General features: G+C 37.3%; 1 protein-coding gene across 9 annotated transcripts in view; it reads right to left on the reverse strand.

Moving 5' to 3' along the window:
* The window catches only part of RAPGEF2 (Rap guanine nucleotide exchange factor 2), a 188,495-nt gene that overhangs the window by 72,385 nt on the left and 101,766 nt on the right, over nucleotides 1–14,344 (reverse strand). For 2 of the 9 annotated variants that reach the window (XM_054064678.1, XM_054064679.1), the window contains exon 1: nucleotides 914–982. The exons of 5 other annotated variants lie outside the window; for them this stretch is intronic. In XM_054064678.1, the coding sequence (XP_053920653.1) occupies nucleotides 914–967 (54 nt within the window). In that variant the 5' untranslated portion in view covers nucleotides 968–982. Of the gene's footprint in view, nucleotides 1–42; nucleotides 545–913; nucleotides 983–14,344 lie in introns of those variants that run through there. 2 more of the 9 variants (XM_054064677.1, XM_009564058.2) reach the window with 2 other exon arrangements.

Genomic DNA, 14,344 nt, shown 5'->3' on the forward strand with positions numbered 1-14,344 from the left:
TGACAGGTTATTGATAGAAGAAACAGAATTTGCAATACTTACTGAGTGTTTCTCCTGCTGACCCATAACTCCATGGTTAGCTGGGACTGCAAGTGGTTTCATAATGAAGAAACATAAGCTGAACTGAATTTACACATCATGTACCAATTTCTTATGGATGGCAAGTCACCCTCTATGGCATTAAATTAAAAAGAGAAGGAGGAGGGGAAACAAGCTGGAGCTAAAAGTGTCACTACTGGTAAGCTTAAAACCCCCCTCACACTTGTAGTGCAGAGCAGCAATCCAAACGACAGCGTTAGTCTCCATTTTTGTAACACTGAAAGTCTAAGCATGTCAGGACGTACAGAGCCTGATGAAACCCTGCATATCCAGCATCCATCCAAGGGAACAAAATTATTCCCTGAGCCTGAGGAATGCGAAGAAAAGAAAAAGGAGGAAAAAAGCTAAAATGGCTGACTGCACAGAGACTCCCTCAAAAAGGCTTAATACAGTATTATATTAGTCAGGGTGCAGGATCCAGCCTCCAGCGTTCAGCCGCGCATTGTTAATACTCCTGTTTCATATGCAATCACACACACACGCATCCTCCCCCCTTACACCACTACCCTCCACTCCCCCAAAATCAGGGCAGAGCACTCGAATAGGGACCTCCTCCCCTGGCTGCTAATGATGCTGACAGAGTAGTGACCAGTGAACGCTGTTCCACTCAGCTAACCAAGTTTGCACAATTAATCTTAGCAGCATGACATTGATGGACATTTAATTTTATGATGTCTGTTCCTCGCAATCAAGATAAGCACATCTACCGCCCAAAGAGTCAGCAACAAAAATACAACACAGTTACACACACAAAAACCCAGAGAATCGTGAGTCTGAATGCAATATGCCAATATAATTACGTTATTGTGCTTACTTTGGAAGACCATGGCTGCAGGCAGTTGGCATAGCAACGCACAAGGAAAGCCATTTCCTGGGTAGAAAGAATGCTTCCTTTTCTAAATAAAAAATTCCTCTTAGGATACAAACGGCATTGCTGCTTCCTGCAGAAAGCAAAGACACTGTAGTCTGTCTCTTAACCTGCATACAGGCACACACTCAATGCAGTTCGAGTGATGTAAGTGGATTTCTCTCTCTCTCCTCTCCCTCCCTCTCCCTTTATCCACCGAAATACTTAAGTCAAATGGAAGACACATTCCTCGAGGCTCGCCCCCTCTGATGCTTAACCATTTCTCTCATTAAGGCAGAGATGGACAATGCAGATAAAACAGTAAGCTCTTGCCTGTATGTGGTATCAGCAGCCTCTGAAGATCAAGGCAGCCCCAGAGGGGAGGGATCCGTTCGCTGCTGGCTCCTAAGAAAATCACTGAAGTCAGGGTGGAAATGAGGACCCACGTTTACCTTGCTAAATCCTAAACTGAATACGACTTTTCATGAAGATGAGGATAAAGCAGAGGGTTTGACATCACCTCCCTTTTTCCCCCCACCCAAAAGAGTGCTGCTGCAGAGCTGTAAACATTGTTATCAAGGATTTATAAACAGCGCTCTTGACAAGCTTTCTTTCAGCAGCTTTGTCACTGCACAGGCCACAGATGTCCAGAGGCTGTGGCAGGTAAACATCCAGAACCCTTTAACACATCATTTAAAGTCTTTCTGAATATAGCTTCTACTTCTCCTTGCACATTGAATACACAATTCCACTAAAAGTAAAGGGGATGCAATGTCTGGAAGAAATTGATATACGCATGGCTTTTATATTTCTCCTCTCTGACTTCACTAATATCAAACTCTGAAATTTCCCCAGTCACTCCCATTCACACTATACCACTTCTCATGTTATACTGGCAAAATCATACTGCAGAGGAGCTAAAACACAACAGAAACATGCTCAAGCAATAACCTATTGGTCAGCCCAACACAACGTACACCTTAAGTGCCATAAATTCACTCAAGACAGGAAAGGAGCAACCCAGGGCAAACAGGATATGCCACTCTTGCAGTAAGTTTCAACTTTAGTACAGTTCTCTAACACATTTACAATACATTCTTTAAAATCAGAGACCATCTGTGCTTAAAGTAACTTCAAAGTCTTCTTTTTTTTCTTTTAAACAAGAACAATAGAAAAAAAGACTTCACAATTGTTACACGCAGGAAAAAATTAATACTACAGAACACTTCATAGAATCATAGAATGACTAGGTTGGAAGGGACCCACTGGGTCATTGAGTCCAACCATTCCTAACACTCCCTAAAGCATGCCCCTCAGCACCTCATCCACCCATCCTTTAAACACCTCCAGGGAAGGTGACTCAACTACCTCCCTGGGCAGCCTGGTCCAGTGTCCAACGACCCTTGCCATGAAAAATTTTTTTCCTGATGTCCAGCCTGAACCTCCCCTTACATCATACAATTGCCAGCTGCCTTCCAACAAAATAACATATCCACTGATAATTAGTTTGTTACATACTGATTTCTTCCTGTACTGATAATGACTGGTAGTAAATAAGTGTATAAAAATCAGTGGAAATAAATTCTATTGAAGCAAGAAAAGATTCTGAAATATCTGTTCTACTTTTTCCATGATTATTCTGAGGGGACCATTCTACATACAGCACATTTTAAATTAAATATATTTACATTTCTGAGAATTTAGCAACACTTGTGCCCTTGGTCTTCCAGTGTACACTAAAAGATAAGTTATTCTTTAAATGATCAAGCTACAAAAATTAGTTCAGATCTTTTAAAAGTCTTTGTATTGTACCAGTGCAACTAACAGATGATGCAGAAATGTTAAATTACGCATAAGTCTAGTTAAACAGTCTAATGCTGAGTTCAATCAATTTTCTGATGAAATGCTGATCAGAAATAGCAGGAGTTGTTAATTCTAGGAAGCTCAGACAAACCATCTCTAGTACAAAATTTAAAAACGTTACTTGTTGACAAAGCAATTAAAACTCTCTTGAGTCCGATTTGGTGGCCTAGCGGTTAACACCGTTAGCGGAATTGGAATGTGGGGTTTTACACTCATGTCAGGAAATATGAAGTTCCGCCAAGACAGAAATGTTTCCCCAGCACAGCAAGGGATAACACTGCTTTCTGAACTCCATTACATTCATAACTATCAATATGCATTTTACTCTGTATCAGTTGCTATTTCCAACTAAAATCTAGTCTAGGTTCCTATGGCATATGCCTTGGAGAGTAACATTAAAACGTGAACAAACCCATTAAAACAGTGATGAAAGTCAAAACTTCTAGATGATGGCACCATCAAACTCTTATTTACTACTTACTCTGGTCACTCCTATACACTTTTACTGACTTCTAGAAAATTAGGTCAGTACTTCATATAGGAATGCAAAATTTAAAGAAACCTAACAGTCTAATTGATGCTCATGCACATCAGACTGATGAAAACTTGATGGTTTCTGAAACAGTGAAAAGCTTCTTCACATTCAAAATGTGAAAAGTTGTATTTATTGTGATTAGGTGAAGAAAACACCGCTCACAGACAGCTTGTGAGTCTAAGAAATTTCATGAACTAAATGGATAATTCCATTTCCCTATTCCTTCTCCTTCAGTTGCCACTATCTCCCACCACGTTCCAGGTACGGTGGTTCAGTGTAATCATATGTTCTGTCCATTATCAGTTTATAAAATAATTACAAATAAATTCTATTTTATTAAAAGCAGAATTTCAGCAAATGATTATATGTTTCCATGAAGAATGAATGGAATTTAAATCAGCGTAAGACTCCAGAACGATATATCCTGGAACGTTTCTACCATAAACAAGTATGAATAGCTTACACAAAACCCAACAAACTTTGTTCATGTGTATATCAAAACTCACGTAAGAACTCCTTGCTTAAAGTTTGAAAAGAGCAAAACATTTTTGCGAATGCTTTTAGGCAATTAAAGTGAGATGTTAATAAACCCAATGTAAAATAACTGGACATGACAGACTATCCCCAGCTGCTTTCAAAATATTGTATTTATAAGAAAGTTGGCACGTCTTTATGAGTCACAGAAAGTAATGTTAAAAAAAAAACTTTCAAAAGTAACTACAAATGTTAGCGCATTAGACTCAGGATTCATAAACAGTAATTCTGAATTTAACGTAGAAAATTATGAAGACCTCAGCAGTATCTGACAGAAGTGCCACTATTTTCCCTTACTTGGGTTGTAACACACAGTTATTACTCTCCTACATACTATCAACAATGCTTGCAGTATTAGACCTCTTTAGGTTAATGACGAATGCTGCAACAATAGATTACCTCAAATCTTCAATTTCAAGCAGTCAACTCACAACTATTTACAGGAGTACTTAATGTTTTATACAGATTATGCACACAAAAACTATTCTTTTCTGGAAGTACCTCAAAGCCAGAAGTTCTCAGCACATTTTCCCCTTCCTGGTAAACACAAGTATCATTTTCTTTATGTTCAAAATTTCAGGCAAAAGACAACAGAACACTGTAAAGTCACCAAATTTACTGCCACTTCAATGAGTCCAGTAGCTAGAAAACTGAAAATGGAGGGAGAAGTCAAAGTAGTAGCAAAAAAGACCAAGGAATAAGGCAGAAAAAAAAATCATTATGTGCACCCCAAAGACATTCACGGTGAAGAGACTATTACACAGATATTACAGTTGTGTAGGTGGAATACAGACAATTAATTGAAGAGTTGAAAAATGAAGTACATCGTTTTAAGGAAAATAAGGCAGAGGCATCTTTGCTTTCTCATTCCTCCCCCACTTCGAAAGAAATGAAAGTTTAAAACCTAATTTTAAGCTCAGGGTTTCTGGACACTGTACCAGCTGTGCATGGCAAGGTTTTGGTAGAAGGGAGGCTACAGGAGTGGCTTCTGTGAGAAGCTGCTAGAAGCTTCCCCTGTGTCTCATAAAGCCAAAGCCAGCAAGCTCCAAGATGGACCTGCCACTGGCCAAGACTGAGCCCATCAGTGACAGTGGTGGCACCCCTGTGATAACGTATGTAAGAAGCAGGGAAGGGGATGACTGCAAATTCAGCTGAAGAGAGGAGTGACAATATGTGAGAGAAACAACTCTGCAGACACCAAGAGTCAGGGAAGACAGAGGAGTAAGAGGTGCTCCAGGTGCCAGAGCAGATTCCCCTGCAGACCATGGTGAGGCAGGCTCTCCTGTAGCCCATGGAGGTCCATGGTGGAGCAGACATCCACCTGCAGCCCATGGAGAACTCCATGTCAGAGCAGGTGGATGCCTGGAGCAGGCTGTGATCCTGTCGGAAGCCTGTGCTGGACCTGTAGACTCCTGGAGAGAGGAGCCCATGCTGAAGCAGGTTTGCTGGCAGGACTTGCGACCCCAGGGGGAATCCATGCTGGAGCAGTCTGTTCCTGAAGGACTGCACTCCATGGAAAGGACAAATGCTGGAGCAGTTTGTGAAGAAATGCAGCCTATGGGAATGATTCAAGTTGTGAAGAACTGTCTCCCGTGGGAGGGACCACACACTGGAACAGGGGAAAAGCGTGAGGAGTCCTCTCCCTGAGAAGGAAGGAGCAGCAGAAACAATGTAATGAGCAGAACACAACAGCAGAGAATTTGCGAGTGAAATTGAGCCTGGGAAGAAGGGAGGCATAGAGGGAAGGTGTTCTTAAGATTTGGTTTTATTTCTCACTATCCTATTCTGATTTGATTCCTAATAAGTTAAATTAATTTCCCTGACTTGAGTCTGTGTTTTGTCTGTGATGATAACTGGTGAGTAATCTCTCCCTCTGCCCTTATGTCGACCCATGAGTCTTTCACTATATTTTCTTTCTCTTGTGTATCTGAGGAGGGTGAGTGATAGGGCAGCTTTGGTGGGCACCTAGCGTCTAGCCAAGGTCAACCCACCACAAATACAAAACTGTTTCGTTTCCAAAAGTTCTGAATTTTATAATGTTGATGCTCTCTCCCTCCTGCTAGCCTTATGAGAGAGATTGCTAAATAACAAACTGACGCTTCCATCAAATTTGAAAACCACCAACTGAAACCACTAAAATCCCAGAACAAAAATTCACTCCAAACGCTACCAATACATTTAAATGCCCCATAAATATGAAAGTCTTATTCTAATGTATTTATGCAAATTTGCTGCCAGTAATTGAGTCATATGGCCAGGCCAGAGATTTAAATTTCATGCAAGCGTGTTCCTGTTTAGAACACTGACGTGGGATTCAATAGGCACACCTGTCCTATTTGTATTTTCTTGATAACTTTAAATAAAAGTGTTGGATAAAGGAAAATTACCAACTATATTCTCTCTGGTGAGTTTCTATAACTAAAATGCCACTTCGGCCAAAACACGCTGATAAAATAATAGTATTTATGAATTAAAAAAAAAATGATGTGGCAAAGCTATGGCACTGACATCATTACAATGATGTTTACCACACCATTTGCAAAATCAACGGAGGACAGTTACAATGGAGCAATGTGTACTGTTTTACTAACACATTTACTCGTGTTACAGACCATTTGAACAAATGCCCTTCTGTTGAGCTGCTGCTGCAGATGAATTTATAATCCGGATCTTTAAAATAATGACAAGCCCAGAGCAGTAAGGCTGGTGCCTCAGCTGGGTGGATGTGCCATAGACTGCCAATCCTCCCTCTGATGGCAGATTCATCACCTTCTGTGCACAGCTCTGTTTTCAGTACAGCAAACTTTCTGTTTGCATGCTATCCATATTAAAATGGGAGCAAGTTAGAGTATTCATTTAAAATACTTGCTATCGAATTCTATTGCATACGACAACTGTGTTAGAAAAGACATGAAGAAAACTTACAATTGATTGATACTTATCCCAAATGTGACAAGATATGCCATTTCCAGAGTACCTAATTCAGCTTACAAAACCAACTTGAGCAAAGGTTCACCACAGCAACAGAACTGACAAACTCTTCTCCTGATTTCATGTTTATTTATGAGTTAAATCTAGCAATGTTTTTAACAAAAATAAATAAACAAGCAAACAAACATCTTTTGTGCTCCTGCAACACTTACTTATAAAATTTTACTTGCAAGATCAAACGCATATTTAGTGTCTATGTTTGTGAAGTCACTTTATATGACGCTTAACTGGTTTACCTGTGGTTCTTACATAAAGCAATAGGTTATTACTTACACAAGCCTAAAGTTTAATGCATATAACATGGCTTTTAGAGTACATATGATCATTATTCAATATTAGTATTAGACATTAAAATTTTGTATATTAGGCTTCAATTGGCAGAATGGTCACAGATTAATTTGATTTCACTAACTGTTTCAGTACTTCAGGAGTGGAAAAAACGCAGCCTGTGAGGATACACGAAGTTTTTCCCAATGTTTATAAAGTTTTCTCACTTTGGTATAAGGACAAGAGTTTAAGATAACGTGTTAATTAAATCAGAGAACACGAGAATGTGCTTCCTGCTTTTAAACTGTGGGGGAAAAAAGCATGAAAGTTAAAAAGCAAACATTCTTGCAAGGTCAAGAATTATGATATCAGGCATATAGGACTATCAAGGCCTCTTTAGCAGATCTAAAGAACACCTTGGCATCCATATCTGCTGGAGATGCGGCTCATTACTGAGACACAAATTGCCCTACTGTCCTGGAGGTAAAACAAAGTAAAACAAAATGCTCACAAGAAAGAATCCACATTTCATTGTGTCCATACCAATTTCACAGCAGGAAATCCAGGACACAATCTCTTCACTTATGGAAGGCATCCCCAAAGTTACACTCTTCATTGTATAATAATACAGGTAAACTTTAGGGAAGCCGAGAAACTGCATACCTCTTTCATGTGTATCCTACTGGTGCACCGTTAAAAAGTAAGAATAAAACTCGGATTTTCCTGAGGTCAATAAACTGGCCAAAGCCTAGACCATTACGTTCTTTACTAGCCCAAATGAATCCTGTTACATTGACATGTTTGAATAGCAAAGATGACTGTTCTGGTATGGAACTCAATGTATCTGAGATCATCCAAAGCAAGGGAACAATTCTTTAATGCTTCAATAAAATATTAATGGATTAAAACTAAAAAAAACCTTCAGATTTTTTCAATCTTCTCTAAATGCTACCTCATTTTCTGTTGGGTTGTGTTGTTCATTTATTCATTGGGAGATTTTTTGCAGTAGCAGAGATGCAGTATTTCTGTTTCAACCAAATACAACAGGCTCTCTAACAGTTTTCCTTGAACTTACTTAGAAGCTGAAAACCTCATCACGATGTTGGAAGTGCAGGCATAGACAGGACTGGCAGAAAAAACAAGTCTGTCGTTAGGTTTCCAGATTCCCCAGATAATGGTGGAAATTGCGGTCATTTTTACTACTATATGTGATGTTGACTCCTTTCTGTCCTTCGTCTTGAACATTTATTTGGACAGCTCCTGGGGTAACCACTTATCTCAGGTGTTTTGAGGAAGTTTAACTTTGAAAGGGCTGGTTGCTGCTACAGAGAGTTTTCATTTGCTTCAAATATCTGTTGGAAGGAAACAACATTTGGTTTTGTCCCTAGCCACGGTCCTATCCAGGGAGACTCTTCACAGAGTCTACTCCAGGGGTTCCCAATTAAAATCAACACTAAAAAAACAATTTACAAGAGTAAGATAATTTTCTTTTTTAAGAACTCTCTCCCTCATGCCCCTGCATATCCTCCCTATATTATGCATCACACATTAACATATCTTGAGCTATTTGTGCCCTTGCTGTAGTAACTGTATAGAAATAATTTATCCAGACCTTTCGCTTTTATCAGGAACAAATCCAATGCAACTTCAATTGTCCCTTACTTTTAAAAATAATTATCAAGCAAGATTAGCCATATTCTTTTTAGACAGGAAAAAAAGTCAAAATACAACATTACATCCTTCAGATAGAGAGACCTTAATAGGACGTTTAATAAATGACCTTTCCCTATCCTCTTCCCCAATCAAATATATCAGAGACCCAAGTACCATCAACTGATAAATGTTCCATTTTGCACATTTAACACATTTTTCCCTTGCAATTACAAGATCAGTTACCTAGATATAGAAGTGCTAAATAAAATTACGTAGAAATACACTTACCAGACTGAGTCTCCTTAATAATTTGATTCTACAGTGTTTTGTATTCCAAGATTACTAATTAGAAAAGCTGCCAGTGTGCTTACTTTTAAGATGATCTTTTGTTTGCCGTGGATCATTTGCAGACTTTAAAACTATTAGCTGCAGACCTTTAGACTATAACAGCATTCAAGAGTAACATACAGAATATAATTTGGTGAAGTGAAAGGAAGTAAAGGTAAAATACTTTACATTTTAGCACATGCATACACAGGCATGCATATACAAATAACGCAAAACAGAATGAGAGCACAACCTGTGTAGTTTTATGCCAGTCACATCAACAATACATGTAACGCCTCCCAGCTGTTCCCAGCACACGTCAAAACTCTGCTATCTGAAAATTTAAAGATAAGAAAGCCTAACCAGTCAAAACTAAATCCCAGCTCCCTGTGGCCATTACTCGTACAACAGAATACTAACACTTCAACTAGACTTTACATAAAACAACAAAAGTTTTATTCATTATTTAAAAAAAAAAAAAAAACAACTTTCTATCAGAGATGAGTAAATACCAGGAATTAAAAAAGTGCTCAAAGGTGCCCAGCTTTGTTTTACAGCTATCTAAGAATAGCTAGATAAGCAAATTAACAGGATGGTGAAGGAGAGGGCAAGAATTCAGGTAACTATCTTGCTTTACTAGGGATTTGTTTAGAAAATATTTAAGAACACGTGAGGTTTTATTAGATCTTCCTCAGCTCTAATCAAGTTTAAGTGCTGGAAGTTCAGTATTTGTATTTAGTTACATTATGCAACGATCAGTTTAGGAAACAGTTATTAAAAAAAAAAAAAATCTTTTTTCCACTGCACAAACAACTTTCTGATTTGATGACAAACCTCGCATTTAGTTTTATACTCTACATCTCAGAAAAGAAATCTTTTAGATTCTATGAAGTCAGTAACATCATCAAACTCAGGCTACTCTGGAAAATGATGCTATTATTAACCTAAATTTCACATACATGTGGTCATAAAGTACTGGCAACTCTACAAGCTGTAAACAGGACTTAGTGTCATTAATGTACCTCAAAAAAAAGAAAATCTGTAATACCGACACTTCAGTTGCAGAAAACACTGCATAATTTCAATGTTTCTCTTTGAATTTCCAACTCTAATCACAATTACAAATCCATTTATAACGTCAATGTGAGCCCTTCTAAAGAGAATGAAAGAACAGTAAATCCCAATGGATATAAGTTCTGCAGCAGGGATGATGTAATATATAAAAATAGACACCCTCTGACAGAAGCTGCAAGTTGAGTAAATAACACACTGCATGTCATTAATTTTGCATTAGCTTGCCAGTAGACATTACTAAAAGGATGATGAACTAACAATTTTGTTTTGCTTCGGGTGCTACACAAAATAAAATGATAGCATTGCTCATCTATTACTAATAATACATAACATAATACATAACTTTAAACCAGTGGATGTTACCATAAAGAAATACCCAACTTCTATACAAAAAAAAAACCAGCTAACAGGAAACGGTCCTAATCATCTCAGAAATCTCATATTTCAGATAAAATTACCCCACAATTCTTGTAGTGTCTCACTTCAAAATACACCAGCATATGTGAGACTGTCACACACTTCAGGAATTAGCATCACTGCACATATTTGAATATTACATTTTCAGACTATGTATGTATGTAATATTGTATTTTTTATTATTTCCTAGTATGATGAACTCACCATTCTTATTTCAAATCATGACCAAATAGAATAATAAAAACAGCTGCTTTTGAAAGTGCACACTGAATTTTGTACATGAACAAAAACTAAAACATCCTTCCTGGTAAAAGGACACTCACACTTGACAATGTTAAGAAGTAGCTACTTTCTTATATGAGTGGAATAATCAATACATTTAATTTTAAATATACAGAATAGAAATATTAAATAAATTATTTTATACTGAATCCGTTATCAGTAAAGCCGAATTTGTTCAAGCAAACAAAAATCCATTATTTATGCAAACATGAGTAAAACACATTTGCATACCATGCTACTGCCCATCTGTAATATATTGTAAATTTAGGTATGTGTACAATTGTTTTGAACTACTATTTCTCTGCTTACATTAATTAATTTGTTTCATAACCAAGAATACAGTGAGTCTGGTTCAATTTTTATTTAAGTGAGGTGACCTTTTTGCTTTATTTTGGGTATGTCACATTAAAGAACCTTCTCAGGTTCCTTTCTCTTCACATTTTTCCTCTAGCTGGGGGAAAACAGAGTTAGCATCAGGTTTAAAGATTTAATCTATTTAAACAGCTTCAGCTGCCATAACTCATGTGAGCCAACGTCCTTCCTCTAAAGATTTTTGACTAAGCGTATCTGACTAGGATCACCAACAGTTTTTCTGTGCCTTTTTCCTTTTGCAAATAGACTTGCTTAACACATCCAAGGTCAAGGATGTTTAAAAAATTTATTTTTCCCCCATGCCTCTCCATGTCATTTATACCTTTGGACAAAGCCAAGCTTTTAGCATGTCCACACCTCCTTGTTCACCAAATAACTTTCCAAGACTTTTGACTGGCATCAATCAAAACTGACAATGCACTAACAAGAATACATTATAGCAAGGTATGTCACAAAACTGTCAAGTCCACATTGTTGAGAACTACCTTAACTACAAGCAAATACTGCTTGCTTATCATCTTGTAAACTTTCACATCACCTCAGTAACCACACGCATTGAGTAAAGGAAAACAACTAGGTTTTTGCATCAAATTCAGGCCAAAAAAAATAAAAATAATGTTTTTAAAAATCCTTCCTAAACATAGAAATGTTACACACAACAGCTTTGTTGGATTTTAAAATGTAATTTTGCAGAAAAAAGGAAAAGGCAAATTTGTTTCACAAAACAAAACAATCTGAACTAATTTTCAATCCAGGAATTTTAGACTTTCAGACAATGTGAATCTACATAGTATCAGGAAAATAAAAGGCTTCTTTGCCAATGCTCCGCACTATTAGTTAAAACAGAAGATAGGGGCAGGAAGCACGTTTTTTACAATTTGCTGCTAAGTGACAATACTTTTCTGCCCTCAATGCATCCACACGATGACTGGCTCAGCGTAGTGTGTGAGGATAAAGTTGTTACATGCTTGTAACTTGGGGAAGTAGCCAGGGTTATTGATGGCTCCATGCCCACTGCTCTTTTCCTTCTGACACCGGATAAATGGATTGTCACCTCATGTGAATCTTAACCTGAACAAGATAAGAAAGGCTACTAAAGGCAGAGGGATCTTTCACAGAGATTTTAGCAACTGGCTTTAAAAAGCCCAGCTGAGGATACACTAGCAGCAATTTTCATAAGCCTGTTAACTAACTTAAATCTGGACAGATTCTCACAAAAAGTAGAAAGAAAGGAAAAAATAAAAAAAAAACCAATACACTTTCTGTACGCTTTCTGCTATTTACAGGTTCGGCAGCACTTTATTTTCAGGCCTACCCACATCTCTCTAAATATGCCCCAGTAAGCTTTGATATTTTGCCTTTAGCAAAGTAAAAACTATGGTACAGAATAGTAAAAGCCTATGTCTGAGTTTACATATCAAGTCTAAGGCACAGGAGAGAGACTGTCACAAACCAGAGAGGTATAAATTAGTACTTGTGACATCAATGCCACTGAATAACATCATCTTACTTTAGACAAGGTTATTATTCCTTTATTAACTTCTTTTAATTTACACTAAATATGTCATGCATCATGTACATAATAATCAGCTCAGCAACACTCAGGTTGGGCATGAACTATTCTTCATATATGCACTGAAGCAGCCACAAAGTTTATTTGCAGTAGGATTTTACAAGGAAGTCTACCTTTTTTAAAATTCTTTCCAAAAGCGACTATTCTATTATAAAAGTTAAAAAAGAAAAATCAGCCTGAAGCAGAATAAAAGCTATGTAAGTTCTCAGGAGAAAGGGTCCACAGTCTGCCAGTCAAGTTGCTCAAAATAAGGGCTTTTCTCTGAAAACATTAAGCTAAGTATAAATACACACAGAAAGAAAATCCGTATTCAGGAGTTAAAATCCAATTTCTATTATTAAGTAAGGAGGTGTTAACATTAGTCTAGTTAAAGACAGTTTCTGACACATTAGAAGCACAAGCAAGGATTTTTTTCTTCCCTGAAAAAGAACAGATCCATTTTACCAAACTACAAATGGTAGCAAAAAAAGGACGCCATTTTATCAGTGTGATAAAACACATTCGTTTCATTTCCATACATTATGAAACTGTTAATTCTCTTCACCCTAGAAACAACACCACTTATTCCAAAAATAATATGCCCACATGCAATATTCAACACTAGATTTCACTTCAAATGTCCCTTCAAGCATTAGGGTAAGTTATCAAAATACTATGAAGTAGTTCAAATTTCTATCATAATTTGAGAAGCACATTGTCACTCTTCGATACAATATTTCAGTAACCGTAGGTTACTCAAGTTCCTTCCACTAAAAAACTGGTGAGCATCGACCCGAAGATAAGGAACAGGGTTTCTAGAAAAAATGTACCATACATATTGAAGAGCGAGAGAATTTCAGCATAGAAGTTACTTGCGTATGATACTGGAACCATACTGAAATGTGAACCTTATAAGTCTTTTGGATAAAGAAATTAATTGAACAAAGTGACACAGAAGAAACCTTTAAACTAAACACATTTTCTCATAAAGTATCAGGAAGAATTGACCAAAGTAATATTTGAGACAAGGATGAAGTTGAAAAAAAAATTAGCTTTGCTTTATCACAAGAGATCTCAAGTGTAACAGGAGGGACTTCTAACAGCTTGATAAGATACATTCTTATCAAATGTTCTATGTGGTAGATGCTCAGTATTCACTCACTTCATTGTTGGCAAATGTAATTAAAAATAAAAGTTAAGTTCAAAAACATGTCACTCAGATCATTACATCAAGATCCAATACCAAGCAAAACTTCTGTATTTTTTTTATTTTGGTACAATTTCCATATACTCAATTCACTTGGGCACACTTTTCTTTTTGGCTTGGAAAGCCTGTGTTTCAAATAATGGCCATTTACACATTTGTTGCTAGTAGTCTACAAAACGCAGCTTCTTTACATGTATCAGTACACATCATCAGAACAGAAGGCAAGCAAGAAGCACAGTTGTGAGCATTCAACTAATAAAACCTTTTTGTTGATTCTTTGGTGCTCACCTTGTCACACTCCATTTCCCTGTTCTATTGACATAC

This window comes from Cuculus canorus, chromosome 4 (assembly GCF_017976375.1).
Source record: "Cuculus canorus isolate bCucCan1 chromosome 4, bCucCan1.pri, whole genome shotgun sequence".
Taxonomy (NCBI): domain Eukaryota; kingdom Metazoa; phylum Chordata; class Aves; order Cuculiformes; family Cuculidae; genus Cuculus; species Cuculus canorus.